Below are 14,445 nucleotides of genomic sequence, written 5' to 3'. Positions count from 1 at the left end.
AGATTCATTACTGCAGCACTCATTCCATCCTCTACATACCCTGCTTCTCAGCAGTAGCAAATCAGCCCTTGCTGTATGGAGGTGTGCCATGCTGTGGAGAAATATCTACAGGTAGCAGGTGGAGAGCTGTACTTCCATGTTTGTAGCACCTGAGCTTCTTCATTTATAATTGGCTCAGATCTCTCTCTCAGTGCTTACTATGGGGGATAACTTTTTGTGTTCCTGATTATCTCTTTTATAATATGTAGTTGAATGCATTTATTCACATGTGTTTAATTACAGGCGAATTTATACCATAGGTTGCAGTTACATTGCTAAACAGTGAAGTTGTCAAGACTGAATGTCCCTGATGAAAAGCAATGTAAATTGAAGGATAATCTATTATATGTCAGTGATGGAGCAATTAAAATCTGATCCAAGGGCCACTGATATGAATAACAAGATGCACAATAACTTTATTGAGCTTTGAATGAGCCTTTAATGAGGCTCTCAAATTAGGAAATGAACGGTAAAGATAAATGTAACTGTAATCTCTTGTATAAGCTGTTTATACCACATTCTTTAAGTCATCACTTTTTTTGCTGTTGAGACTACATGTCATCTAAAAAAAGGCAATACTGAATACAGATGTTTCTTCCTTGATTACAGTGCTGTCAGCCACTTGAAAGACTCTTTGGGCTTCAAACACTTCTAATGTCTAGGTATCTTCAACAGCTGCCTTCTTGATGAATAGGTCATTTCCTCTGGCTGAAGGAAATCATTTTATTCTGAAAAAAATAATAGAAGGCAGGATTTAAATGTGTCCGTGGTATAAATAGATAAATGTGCATACCTAGAGAGTACCTTTTTGCTTTGTTTTTGCTGTCAATGAAGGTAAAGGGGTTGATGACGCTGAAGAAGTGACCTGTTTTTCAGGAAGTAATAAAGGCAGCAACTCTGAAGTACAGTCCCTCAGCTCCTTCCAGTCTGATTCCGGTGATGATAATGGTAAGAAATTATTTTATCTGTATTATGCTTGGGGAAAAGCTATTTAGCTCTCTTTCTAATATTATTGAAAACATTTATGTGACATCTTGAAAGCCTTTAATGATGCTGAAAGTCTCAGGTTCAAGCCCTCACTTTGTGTCCACATACTAAATTATAGGAATGTAATAAAAATCTATAGGAATGTGATAAAAATCTTGATGATGGTTGGGGCTGTTGCATCAGGACCAAGCTTTACAGTGAATTAGAGATATAGTACAGCATAGTCCTATTGACAAGATACATGTTGACTAATAGGTTGCAAGTGAAACTGTAGAATTTTTATCATTTTCCCTCTTGGAAGAGCATGACTTTCATGTTTCATGAGTCACATAAAAGGAATTTCTGTGCCATTTGCCAGGTCTCATTCATGATCCCAACAAGACTCTGCTGGTGCTCAGCAGCAACAATGAGCGGATGAGCCAGTCTCTGGTGGCTTGGCTTCTGCCTGGTAATCACAGCTCAGCAAACAATAGAGCACCATTAAATCCTTGTTCAGTGCATACTCAGTGCCTGCTCTCTTGTCCTACATCATTATCTCAGTGGGTGACATGGGCAGAGCCATATACAGCCTGAAAAAAACCCACAAAGTCAGAGCAAATCTTTGTTCCTACACCCATATATGTTGAGTAGTGGGTCTGAGAAAAGGCGCAAGATATTTCTGCTGGGAAGGGATGGTGGATGTCAGGGAAGTCTCATTCAGGTACACAGAAAAAGACTAGCACAAAGAAATTGTACTTGGTTTCCTCAGCTGCCAGTTAATGAACTGTCTGGAGACTTAGTTCCTCAGTCATGTCATGCAGCTCTTCTCTAGGTACTCTGAAATGTTGGAAAAAGCACTGAAAGCGAAGTGCACTTGCAGTTCCTTTTGGTTCAGCTGTGTCTGAAGCATCACGATTATTTTTGTTAAGCTTCTCAATGCTTTTCTGCCCTGCACCCAAAAAAAACCTTTAAATTTTTTTAGAATAAGTATTATTTTAATGATATATGCTTACATTATAATTACCTTCAGAATAATTATTCAAGTGGTCATTTATTATACATTGTTACTTTTTGTATCTCCCACATTCTAATTAGAAATTTCAAGCTCCTGATCCTCCCTCCATTTAATTCAGTGACACAGTACCCACAGAAGCTGGATTGGACCTTCTATGCCCACTCATTTTTTGTGAAAGCTGCATTTAAAATAAGGCCTTTAGAGGTAACAATTGTAGTTCAGGGTCCAAACAAATCCATATCTTCAGGGAGAATGAGGGAAGAATTTAAGTCATCTGAATCATTTGCAGAGGTCAATGCAAGACCATATGCTGTGGTTTTCTTGAAGCAGCAGGGAAGGTTTGCAGTAAAATAGCCTAAAATGCAAATTCAGGCATATGTAAGCACATAGATGTTCACATACATGTACTTAAGGACTAACAAGTATCCCTCCTGAAGCCATAAATCCTTCCTCTTCCTGTGAAGTTAATTCTTATTGCTTCACATACCTACAGAGATTAAAAGGTTGTCAGTGAAACTACAACCAAACCAAACCCCTTCCTCCAAAGCCAAGAGCAATGCTCCCAGGTTCTCAAGTGGCTAGCAGAGAGAACAGGCTTGTGTCATGCTGATGTACAAATGGCTGTGCCAACATTGTCTTGTAAAAATGGGTAATTGCTTCTGACTGGGGAAACCTGTTTTGCACGGGTGAAACACTGGGACACATCCCATTGAAGGTGCAGACAGCCCTGCACTCTTCAGTTTCTATGAGGTGCAGGCAGCCTCCACTCAGCCTCTCCAGAATGCTTGGAGCCTTCTCTTGCTGGTCAAATAGGGCTTGTCTTACCATGAAAACTCCTTTTGGGTGTGATTTTTAACCTACCTTTTTTTTTTCCCTCCCACCTTATTTCTACTGCATTTAAGTTGCTCAGCTCCCCTAGTCTTGCTGAGAATAGTTAGCAGTATTTTTTGTGATCAAAAAGCAAAAAATCTGAACAATGTTGTATTTGGGTGTTAACTTGCAGTGAGCTGTAAGCAGTTTCACTCCTTTCTGTGAACATGCTCTGCTCAGCTCCCACCAGAGGCAACCCTTAGCAGCAATGAAGACTTTCTGATCTCCTGTTTTTCACTCTCAGTTGTTCTCCTCATAGAGTTTACAGCTGCCCTCCATGTCTTCCCAGCCATGCAGCAGCTAATTGCATGGAGTCCCTTATTTTTCTATAATGTTTATTATGCATTAGCCAGTACAAGTCTCCTTTGTACAATTATCAATGCTGTTGATGGCATAAACATGCTGATCATAAACATAAAACATGACTGGTTTGGTTTATCGAGGCTCTTTTTGCCAAGCCTTCACAAGAACTGAGGAAATTGGATAATATCCCTGATCCCATGCCCAAAATTTAACAAAGATGTGAAAATATTCAACATATATTTGCACTGTTACTGTTAATATGTTTCTTGTGACCTCAGAATCTGTTGGCCATGTGAAACAAAAAAGTATCTCTTGCACAGCATTTCTGGTCCCCTTCTTAGCCTGCTCCAAAGCAATCATTTTTTTCATAAGTAAAGACAAAGGAAAAGGGATGGATCCAGTGCCCACTGAACCAGAGCTTTCCCTCTGGTGAGTTTATTTCATGTCCTCACAAGCAGGGGTGTTAGGTGGTGCACAGTGCAGATCTAGAGGACGACACATTGTAGGCCTTCATGTTAAACAACTGCACAGTCTATATTAATTATTTCAAGGGGAGAGTATGTTTTGGTAAAACTCCTGCAGAAAACACACAAAGCATTTGTGAAACTATTCTGTCAAACACAAATCAAAATTTGAACCAAAGCTACTTGCATGTGTCCTCCTGTGCTGCTTAACGTCCCAGAGGTATTACATGGCACAGCACAAAGAGTAAATAAATAAAACATTCCTCTTAGGAAATAGATTGAGCTTAGCACTGTTTCTGATGGTGTGATGGTCAAAAAGATAATGATCCTTGGAGCACATGGCACCGTCTCTAGAGACCTCTAAGCAAGAATGAATTAGAAATTAGTGTCAGGTAGACGAGATACTGCTTTGGTTAATTGAATCAGCTGGCCAGTCTACTTGAATTTATGAGTGATACACATCATACCATATACCTTTCTGGAAATGCTGGTTTGGAATTTATCACCACTCTGAAAATGTATGGGATTATCTGAAATTAAATGTCCTGCAACCCATTGTATAAATCATGCATTGGTTGGGAGCCTTTTTTTTTTTTTTCAATGTCAGTTCTGTCTGTTTGAGAGAATTTATTGTGGTAACATATGATGTGTGTTTTAAATACTAACCTGAAGCTGTCCTTCCCCTCCCTTTATTTTCTACTTTCCCTCCCCTGCAAGCTTCCATAGTGACTGTCATACAGCTTGTCAACAATGTAGTTGACACTATAGAAAATGAAGGTATTTAATTTTTTTTCTTTCTTGTTATGCAAAAATGCTTCCTGTTTTCATTGTGAAAAATTCCAGCAGAACCTCACTAATCTACACTGACCAGCAAACCTGTGGCAGGGATTGGGTTTTGCAGATCAGCATGTTCAGCAGCAAACATGAAAACGCCAGAGGAACATACCACAAAATGTCTCTGGATAATTGGAGGTGGTAGAAAAGGTGTCAAGCCTTCATCTTCTGTTCAAGTCAATGTTTTTGCTTGTTATCTCCCACTGCCTTCAGAGAAAAGATTAGATTGATAATGGAACCATATCATAGAGGTTATCCTGGCTGCAGAGACTGGGAAACAGAAGATGACACAGGAAGGCTGTAAAGTATCCCATGCTGCACTAGAGCTGGGTTATGCGCTCCAATGGGATCACACGGAGAGGAGCAAAATGATGGTAGGCAGGTGGCTGGTTTCTCCCAGGTAACCCTGTCAAACAGATGTGTAGACATAGCTCCATGGATGCCATGTACCAAAGCAGCCTGACTTTCCCCTGGGGTTAATGTGCCCATTGAATAGAGCATGCCCGTGGGGGTCAAGGACCCAACACTCACCTCTTCCACTGACCTCCTGGGTAACCTCAAGCTCATCAAGTTATAGGTGAACTGACTTCCCTACCTGTAAAGCAGGAATATCACTATTTTCCTTTTCCATTAAGCACTGAGGAAATGTGGTGTCTCACAGATAAACATTTATTTATTTTTACAACATATATCCTATCCGTGGGAAAATGTCCACTCAATATTAACTCACGTTATCCAGAAGTTCAACATTTCATCTATCCATAGCAAATTTGAGCCAGATTTTTCAGACTTCAGCTAATCCAGTCTCCATAATACTTAAAAACGATTAAGTAAATTATTTTTGGGAAACAACTGATTTTTTTTCTTGAGCCAGTTCACTGCAATTTTGAAAAACACTTTTGCTCCTGGCTAGCGATGGCATTTGAGTATTTGTCTGTAGTACATTTATGGATTTCCTGAAGTGTGAGTGCCATTCTTCTCATTATCAAATAAATGTAATAGCCACGGTTAATACAAAAAGAAAATCCCACTCAAAAAATAAGAAAATAACCTTGAAAAGAAACCACAGGCACTGAAAACCTGCTTTCCTTCCTAAAGGAAGGCTTAAGCAAACACACTGGTTCCCCATCATGCTTTACAGATCCGAAAAAGCCGGTTTGGCATCAGTTTCAAGAGGCTGCACTGAAAATGCTTTCCCCACTTCTCAGTTCCTTATTATGAGACTTAGGACTCTTGCCTGCTTTGCTCTGGAGCTGGCAGAAGCGGTGAATAATTAGCCACACTGGAGCTCTGGCTGCTTGGTAGGCAGAATCACTGCCACAGAGTCATGAAAGAGTGGGGCTCCTGCCCCAGGGACCTGCCGGGAGTTGTGCAAGTCAGCAAATTAGAGAGGTTCTCCTGGATTCTGAACCACACAACTCAGAGGGCCCTGATGCATCTCGGGTGCAATGCCATTATACTGACCCAAATAAAGCAAAATCCACTTTACAAAAGTCCAGTTTAGACGCTGCTGCTAGAGCTGCAGTAGTCTCAGCCCTCCTCACTCCAGGATATCACAGAGCAGGTAGAGAGCTACTGTCTGGCTAACAAGCTAATGAAGAAATCACCATCACCACATACACCATGTGGCGGTAAGCAAGGGCAAGTGAGGTCTTGGTAGGTGGAGGCCTAGAGAACAGTATTCTCTGCCCTCATCTGTGTCTGAGCCCCAGAGGTGATGCCATAAAGGCCTATTTATCTTGCCAGACTTCCTCCAGCAATGCCATCCAGAGACCTTGCTGAATGACTTCTTGCATGAAGCCCAATAACATGTGGCTGAACAAGAGCATATCCATCTAGAAAATGCTGCAGCTTATTCCCCACTCTTGTCTCACATAAAACCTCTTTCCTTGCTCTCTTCCCCATCCCTGCACCCTCTCCATACCGGAATGCCTCCCTCCCCACCAGCTAGCATGGCAGTGCAGGTGGGAGGTGGGTATGGGGTTGTGGAGCGTTGTAGCTGACGGCCCCATTAAATGGCTTTGTATTCTATTCTATTCAGGTTCTTATACCGTGCCCATCACCATGGTATCTGAGCCCAGGTGGGCCCAGATTTGTTTGAACCGGCCCTGAGAATGGTAGATTCTTATTTTTCTGTTTCAAAGTGAACAAGTGAGAAAAAAATGTACTTGCAATTATAATCCGTAGAGATGGTGGATAGCCCTTTTTTGTATTAAGAATTCCAGCTCTAATGTAATTCCATATCTCTTCAGTGAGGGTAAACAATTAAGATATGATAGAAAAGGAATATAATACACGACATAAACATTTTTATGTATATCTGCATTTGACGGGCAAGTTTAGCTTGTATGTTAAAATAAAGAATAATTAAAAATTCTATTAAAATAACGCCAAAGCAGCCGTACTTTAAAAATATGCATGCAAAGTTTTATATTTTCACATGTAATACAGTGCTGGTAACAAGCTCTGAGTTACCAGTTTTTACTTTTTACTTTGTATCTGACAGTGTCTGTTATGGATCAAGGACAGAACTACAACAGAGGTGATTTTTCTGGGACACCTTATGCCTGCCAGACTGGGCTGGGGTGGGCAGAGCACTGACAATCTCTTTGGTTTTCTTCTTGAACTGCTTCACGTGTACTCTTTTGTTTGAATTCTGTTGGGTTCATAAGCTGCATGAGAATGGTCAGCCACTTTTTTCAAAATTCAGTTTTCAGTCAATCAGATTATTTGCTTGCACACTTTCTTTCTTGAAGTCATTGGAGGTGGAAGGGGAGACAAGATGTGATGCCATAAGCATGCTGATTTATAGATCTTTTCAATTAACTGTGAAAAGCAGTGATTCAGACATATTTGTCATTTTGATTTATCAGACTTATAGTTCCTAATACAACACAGTGGCATCCTAAAGAGCAAAATGCCTGAGAGTGACCATGCTTTGTTTCCTTGCTTGTTTGCATTAGCATCATAATGCAATTTATTTTCCTCCTCTACCCCCCACCCCCCGGTCAGAGCATGAGTGACCTGTGTCAGTGGCCTGTGGAGCATGCTGTGATTTGAATGTGCTGTGAGGACTCCATGCATGCAGGACACTCTGTTCTCATTTGTGGTCTCATCCTAACAGAGCGCTATGATTCTCTTTCCTGCTGCAGCGTATCACTGGGATACCTCTGACTGGATGCCAAGTGCTCGCTTGTCCGACATTGAGGAAGTGCCCAATTTTGAGACAACAGATGGAGGCTCAGCTCATCACGGCAGTACCAGAGAACTGGAAACAGATTACTACCTTGGTGGCTATGACATTGACAGCGACTACCCTCCCCCTCACGAAGAGGAGTTTTTAAGCCAGGACCAGTTACCACCCCCTCTTCCAGAGGATTATCCGGACCAATATGAAACCCTCCCACCCTCGCAGCCAGTCTCAATGGCAAGTACTCTCAGCCCCGATTGCAGGAGACGGCCGCACTTCCACCCTAGCCAATACCTCCCTCCTCACCAGTTCCCCAATGAGACAGACACCACGGGGTCTCAAGCTGGGAACGAATTTAGTACTTTTGCTGTTTGCCCAAGCCAGAACACAGAAAACGTTAGTGCAGGTAAGATGCCTTTATCCTTGCACAACTCTCTAGATGCCTCCTCCTCTGATGTCTCGGCCAGCTGCGGCTTTGATGACTCCGAAGTAGCCATGAGTGACTTTGAAAGCGTGGAGGAACTCAACTTAGAAAATGTTCACATTCCATTTGTGGAGACCCAGCATCAGACACAAGTGTAAAGGAAGCTCCTTTCTTCTTCTTCCTCCTCTTCTTTTTTTAATTTTGTCATTTGGTCCAATTAATAGTATAAATATTGAGAAGAAAATCTGCTGGAGGTGTGTCTATATATATTAGGCAAGGCAAAAATATGGTATAACCCATTATTAACTTGTTCAGAAATGATACTGTATGTGCAGACACGAAGAGACCAATTGTGTTAAGTATTATACATCACGAAATTGTTACAGACAATCTGGAGAGTGTGTACCTGTATTTATTACCAAGAGTAAAACTCAGCTTTTGAGGCAGGGGGAAACAATAATTGCTAAATAATTCCTTTCTCTCTCCTAAAGTTTGATTTTTTTTCATTGTGTTATTAAAAGTGTTACAGTGTTATAGTCTCCCCACAGTATTAAGGAACTGGCATGGATCATTCCAAGATACACTGCTGCATGAAACTTCATGTCAGCAAAGAGTGAAAGCAATTGATTGCTGAGGCTGCGGTGTACATTTCAGATGGCTGAAAAAAAGCAACATTTACAAATTGGCTTGTCAAAGACAAGCAACCAGTTACTTGTCCATAAATATTTACCTATACTTTTGTTTGTTACATAGCATTTCATTCTACTTTATGTGCATATAAAGCAACATATGTACAGTTTATATTTACTCCAAATTGGTCTACTTTGGTTGCTATTTTTTTAAAACCTGGCATCAGGTGTGTGTGCATAGCTTCACCTGTGAGAACTTCTAGAAATATCAGAGTTTGGCTCAGGAGTGGCCTGGTTTTGCCCCAGCTACATATGCACAGCCTCCCTTGACTTCTGTATGCAATGTGAACGTGCGTCTGAATACACAGGGAAACCTAACTAACTACACACAACTGATTATTTTTTTTAATTTCTTGCTTAGGCAGCCACCTATTTAACAGCAGTCATCATGCTACAGTTACTGCAGTAAAATTAGTTGCAATTAAGTTGCATAACCTCAGATTGTTAGCTGAACTTCATTTGGCAAATGTCCATCCCTAGAGTTTACAGGATGAGCTCTCAGATACTGTAGACTGACTCAGGCACTGGAACTGCGTGGATGGACTGTGGCCAAAGGGCTGGCCCTAGATTTTCCACTGGATTCATGATTTTGTAGGATTTGACAACTTCCAAAGGTTGTTTGCAGACTTCAGAATATTGTTGTGGGATGAAGAAAACCATGTCCTCTGTATGCTTTTATGCTTCCCTCAGCCTGATTGGAGTAAATGGCCATTCACACTGATTTAGCCTGAGCAGCGAAGTGCAATATGGAAGTATGGGATTTTCACTCAGTGTAGTAAAGCAGAATATGCATACCTGTTGCTCAGTCCTCTGAAAAAATGTTTTTACCCCTGCAATTTATAGCATCTGTATATGTTACCAGTGAATGTGTGTCTACAAGTCTGCATTACTGCTGGGTTTTCCCATTCCTTCCATGGCATAATTCTGTCATTCTGAAAAGTTATTGAATACCTAAATCACTGTGGTACACAAACAGATTCAGTAACAGGTTTCCTGTGCTGCTTTCCGTGTCCTATCCCTTGGTCGATCCTCTTAACTGGGTAGTTTCAGTAGTTGTATTCTAGGACGTGTTCTTGACTGACTTGAGCTTCACCCAAGATTAAATTGTGGGCCATTTCTTGACACACAGGAAGTGTTTATTCAGAAATTGTCCCAATACAAAGAAATTATTCATAGAATTTCATTTAAATAATTGCAGCTTGTAACACTTTTAATAAAACAGGATTTCTAAAGTTCTTGGAGTAGGTACAGTGTGTTGCTGCTTCTCTCCAATAGCTCATGTAACTGTTGAAGACTGGAGTAGTTATTTTCTTTGGGATGATGCAGCAATTCTTCAGTAGAAAACAGTTCATTATACAGATACATGAATAAATTGAGTGAACTTCTAGAAAGAATGTACTGCACATACAAGTATTATCAAGTACTTGTCTGCAAATAGGTCCCGTCCATTGAATTTATGAATGTCACTTGGTCTTCTCAAAGTAAACATGCTTCTGTAATGGTGATATATTCTGAATGTGCTCATGGTGCGTTTCAACCCCTTTTCCTCTGCTACTATTCTGTGATTTTAAGAAGAAAAAAATATGGAAATTTGTATTGTGATTGCAAAGGACTGAGGGATTTGCCAAAAAGCCATAAAATGGTTTGGCAAGCCTAGAGGCATGGATAGAAAATAACTCTTAATTGTTCATGAAGTCTGTGTTACAGGAAAGGAAATGCAATTAGACTGATGTCGCTTCGAGAGTAGGAACATCAGAGTTTGCAAAACAAAGCTGCAAATTTAGCTGCACTTTTAAAGCTTGTATGACTTTCTGAGAAATGTGATGCTCTCTTAGCATTGGGCTGCAGTTTACATGAGGTATGATCCTACTCAGTTTTGGTTTGAGACATTTTTATCCATTATGCAATTAAATCTGTTTGAGCCCCCAGATAGTTATTAGGTGTACTTGTCATCTGTCTTCTTAGTGAAAATTCTTGCGTAAGCCTGAGACACCTATATCAAGCCTTTACTTGGACATATCAAAAGTGTCACAAGGGAGGACACCATGGGAGCCTAGCAATTGCCATACAGAAAAAAATCAATGTTTCTTACCAAGCTTGTTGCCTCAGTAATATATTGTTGGTAGTGAGTTTTACTGGTAAAATATGCATAAATACAATGTATAGTACTTCTTCTGTTTGATGTTGTTGCCATTTCATTTCACTGAACGCCTACTTATTAAAGTGCTGTTGGGAAGGTGCCAATGATCACCCATTCAGCCTTCTCTGTCCTACTCATGATTTCTATACCTCAGTATCTCCTCCTCTCCAAATCCATCTTTAAACAGATTCCCTTCTGTGAATATGGTACTTCCATGGCCTTTCTGGTTTTGTTCAAGCTCTTTTTGAAAATAAGACCCAAATGCAGATCTAAAGGTGAAATACCTCTTAGGGAGTCAGATTTTCATATTAACAACTCTGTTAAACCAAACAATTTTATTTTCTTTTTAATTACTGCTCCACATGTACAAGTCACAGTTTTCTAATCTGGAAGATAACAACACATTCATAACCTAATGTCAGAATTATTGTTCATATTAGTCCATCCAATATATATTTCTTTTTTCTGCCATATGATGATTTTTATATTGCTGCTGCTGTCATTGCCAAGTCCCTGGTTCTGCGAGAGCTCCCCTCACATCTCTGCTTATCCTGTGTGTCTGTATTTCAAACTACATCCCTGTAGATGGCTCCACTACACGGTATTTTCTCTCAGAATCATCTGTAGCAGATGATTTCACAGGCTTAATAAAGTACTTTTGAGTATCATTGGGTTATAACTCCTAGAATCAAGGAAGTCTTTGCTTTTTGTAAAGAAACGTCAACAGAAAAAAGCGACTTGTTAAAATGCAAATACTCGCTTGTATCAGAAATCAGCGACTTTGCTCGGAGTATATGAGGCTGAGTAAAAGGGTACTTGTTCTCTGCATTTTGATCAAGTTGAGAGTGTCATGCACACTGACAGCCCTTTTGATAACTCTGGCAAAAGAAAGAGGCAGACAACATGATTTATGCTGCCAATACCACATAAAGTGGCTTTGTGCTTATGTACCTTTCTTAAATATGTTAATTATTTTGTCTTTGTATTACAAACATTCTAAAAAAAAAGTAAGGACAAAAAGTTCTCCCAAAACCATAGGTACTGGATGTGGTTGCTATCCTGGGCCAGTATCTTATAGCAGACACACAAATGTGACACTGAGGAGCTGCAGAATCACTTCCCTCCCATGGAAGGAAATGGACAACCCCACTAGAAGATCACCATAAAGTTGTCTTCCTATAGGACCCTCCTATAGGACTCAATATATGAAGACATATACACGTAAGGACTTTGGAACGCAGAGATTCACTACAGAACTGTGATTTCCTGTCTATCAAGCTGTTTTCCTTAAGCTCAGTGCCATCTTTTATTCTGAACTATCCCATGGGTTTCCTTAATCTATAGTTGCAGTAAAAGGCTCTAAGGAGTCAAAAGCTTCTCACTGCCTCAGAAATCAGAAAGCTGTGTGCTCCATCTCTCGAGCAGGATCTCCCCCTCTGCATGTCTGCAAAGAACTTAAATTTTGGTCCTCAGAATTTTTTCTCCCATTCTCTAAATTCTCTGATGTAGTCTGAAGCACTGATAGCCTTGATGTATCGGTACCTCCAGAAACTCAGAGTGGGTGCAGCACAGTGAAAAAATGCATGTCACTGAAATGCTGATTAATGGGGAGGCAGCAGCCTGTTTTCTCTGCAAAACAGGCAGGTGGGAAATTTTGAGAATATGACATAAAAGCTGTTGCTCTTGGCTCATATAAATTCCATGTTAAAGATAAATGTGGTCTGGACAAGAAAAATGGTTAAGAACACAGCTCTACTCCTCATCAAGCTCCTGCTTGAAAAAACTAAATGGATGCTATAGTATATTCTTATAGCCCATAATAATTGCAGTCATGGGAGAGGGAGTTGAAGGTGCCCTCGACCAGTTCTGCAAAGCTTCATTTGGAAAGGAAGCACCCTTAATAATGAAGGAAACCAGTTCTTTAAAACTACTACTGAAAGTACATCTGTGCTTTGTTGGTAATGTTTGGAGCTATTCACTGAGTAACAATGGACATTTCGTCGGTTTTCAAGAAGAGAGCTACATCTTCAGGTTCATTCCCTGATGGTTTACTGTCATTTACCATGCAGTAAAACTGTGCATTTTGCCTGTTTGCATCTCTGTTCCTCTCAATATGCCAAACTGTGATTTGAGTCTTAGAAATTTAGACCATTGGCCATTACCCATGGATTTTAACCTGTGTTTCACAACTTGACATTTAACATCTCCATTATGAGAAGGGCCATTCAGTTAGTTATTTAGCTGCATCATCCAAGGGATGGGTGGATGGGGAGGAAATGAATTTAAATTCATTTCTTTATGTAATAATGAAAAGCAATAATTGCAAATATGTCGTATTACACAAAGGCCATAAGTAATCTTTACCAGTGTTAAGAGTGCACTTGAACTGTATTACGGAAAGAGATTGGAGCCCTCAGAACTGTAGCATTCTTTTGTCATAGGAATACCTGAAACACTATTATTTAACAATGCAATGAGCCCATACTGCCGTTTTTCAGGAGATGACAAAGATGTTTAGGAATGAAAGCAGTTCTCTTTAAAGCACTGTATTGGAAAAGATTGTCTTGTAAATTTTACCTGTTGCAATCAGGCTGGTTTGTAAAAGATGTATGTTTTGGTGTTTAAAAAGAAGTTTATAAACTAATGTATATAACGGTTTCAAATTACCAGGCTTTTGTAGATATTTGATGCCAATCAGGTTGCTTTAATTTTTTTTTGTTTATTTGTTTGTTTGATATAATTCTAAAGAGTCATCAAAGTTGGTTTAAAGTTTAAGATAACAGCAGGAAAAAAAAACAAAAAAGTTTTAGATCTGAAAACTTTTTAATCATTTCAAAATGTACTGTAACTTTCCTTTGGGTTCAGCTCTTTTTGTTTAACTTCTTTCTGTTTCTAAGATGTTTTTTATTGACTTTTTTTAAATGAATGTGTTTTGCACAAAAAACCTAGAGATATGATTTTTATTCCATTTCAAGTAGGTATAAGAGATGTCATTTTTCCAATGACAACAAATTCAACCTTATGCAAAAGGGAAGGTTTATCACTTTGAGTGGGTATAGTCCTTCATCTGAAAACTAATTGTTTCTTCATCATTGCTGTTGGCAGTATTGTCTTGTGTTTTTTTGCTATAAAAACAAAACAATGAAAAAAAGTGTACAGGTTTGTAACTGCCAAAATTTGCTAAAGTTGATGGTTAAAACAAATTTTCCAAGTAAACAAAAACAAAAGCCCAGCTGTGTTGACTGCTTCTTGATTTTTCTCCTACTTTCAAAGGACAGAACAAGATAAGACACATCAGTTCTGCAAGGAATTTAGCATTTCATTGCCTCTCTGTGTACAAGATTGTAGAAAATTCTACCTTTTTGGACTCTTCAAATTAATTTTATTATTACACAGCAATTCCTCTATAGGGGCCCCTACTTGCACTGCAGAGCACACTTGCCAAGAGTTGCTTAGCTGGTGCATGTAAGGTAAGGCAGTTGCCTGATTAAATCGACATCCACAAATAATG

At 39.6% G+C, this 14,445-nt stretch overlaps 1 protein-coding gene across 9 annotated transcripts in view; it reads left to right on the top strand.

Annotated features, from left to right (window-relative positions):
- FAT3 (FAT atypical cadherin 3) overlaps positions 1–14,166 on the top strand; it is a 401,772-nt gene extending 387,606 nt beyond the window's left edge. For 3 of the 9 annotated variants that reach the window (XM_017819708.1, XM_017819704.1, XM_017819705.1), the window contains 4 exons: positions 874–987; positions 4,375–4,434; positions 6,998–7,033; positions 7,644–14,166. In XM_017819708.1, coding sequence (XP_017675197.1) covers positions 874–987; positions 4,375–4,434; positions 6,998–7,033; positions 7,644–8,263 — 830 coding nt within the window. In that variant the 3' untranslated portion in view covers positions 8,264–14,166. Of the gene's footprint in view, positions 1–873; positions 988–4,374; positions 4,435–6,532; positions 6,609–6,997; positions 7,034–7,643 lie in introns of all 9 variants that reach the window. The other 6 variants (XM_017819709.1, XM_017819710.1, XM_017819712.1 and 3 more) reach the window with 5 other exon arrangements.
- Positions 14,167–14,445: the final 279 nt, after the last annotated feature.

This window comes from Lepidothrix coronata, unplaced genomic scaffold (genome assembly GCF_001604755.1).
Source record: "Lepidothrix coronata isolate B3197 unplaced genomic scaffold, Lepidothrix_coronata-1.0 Scaffold76, whole genome shotgun sequence".
NCBI classification, from domain to species: domain Eukaryota; kingdom Metazoa; phylum Chordata; class Aves; order Passeriformes; family Pipridae; genus Lepidothrix; species Lepidothrix coronata.
This window is presented reverse-complemented; position numbering and strand designations above follow the sequence as displayed.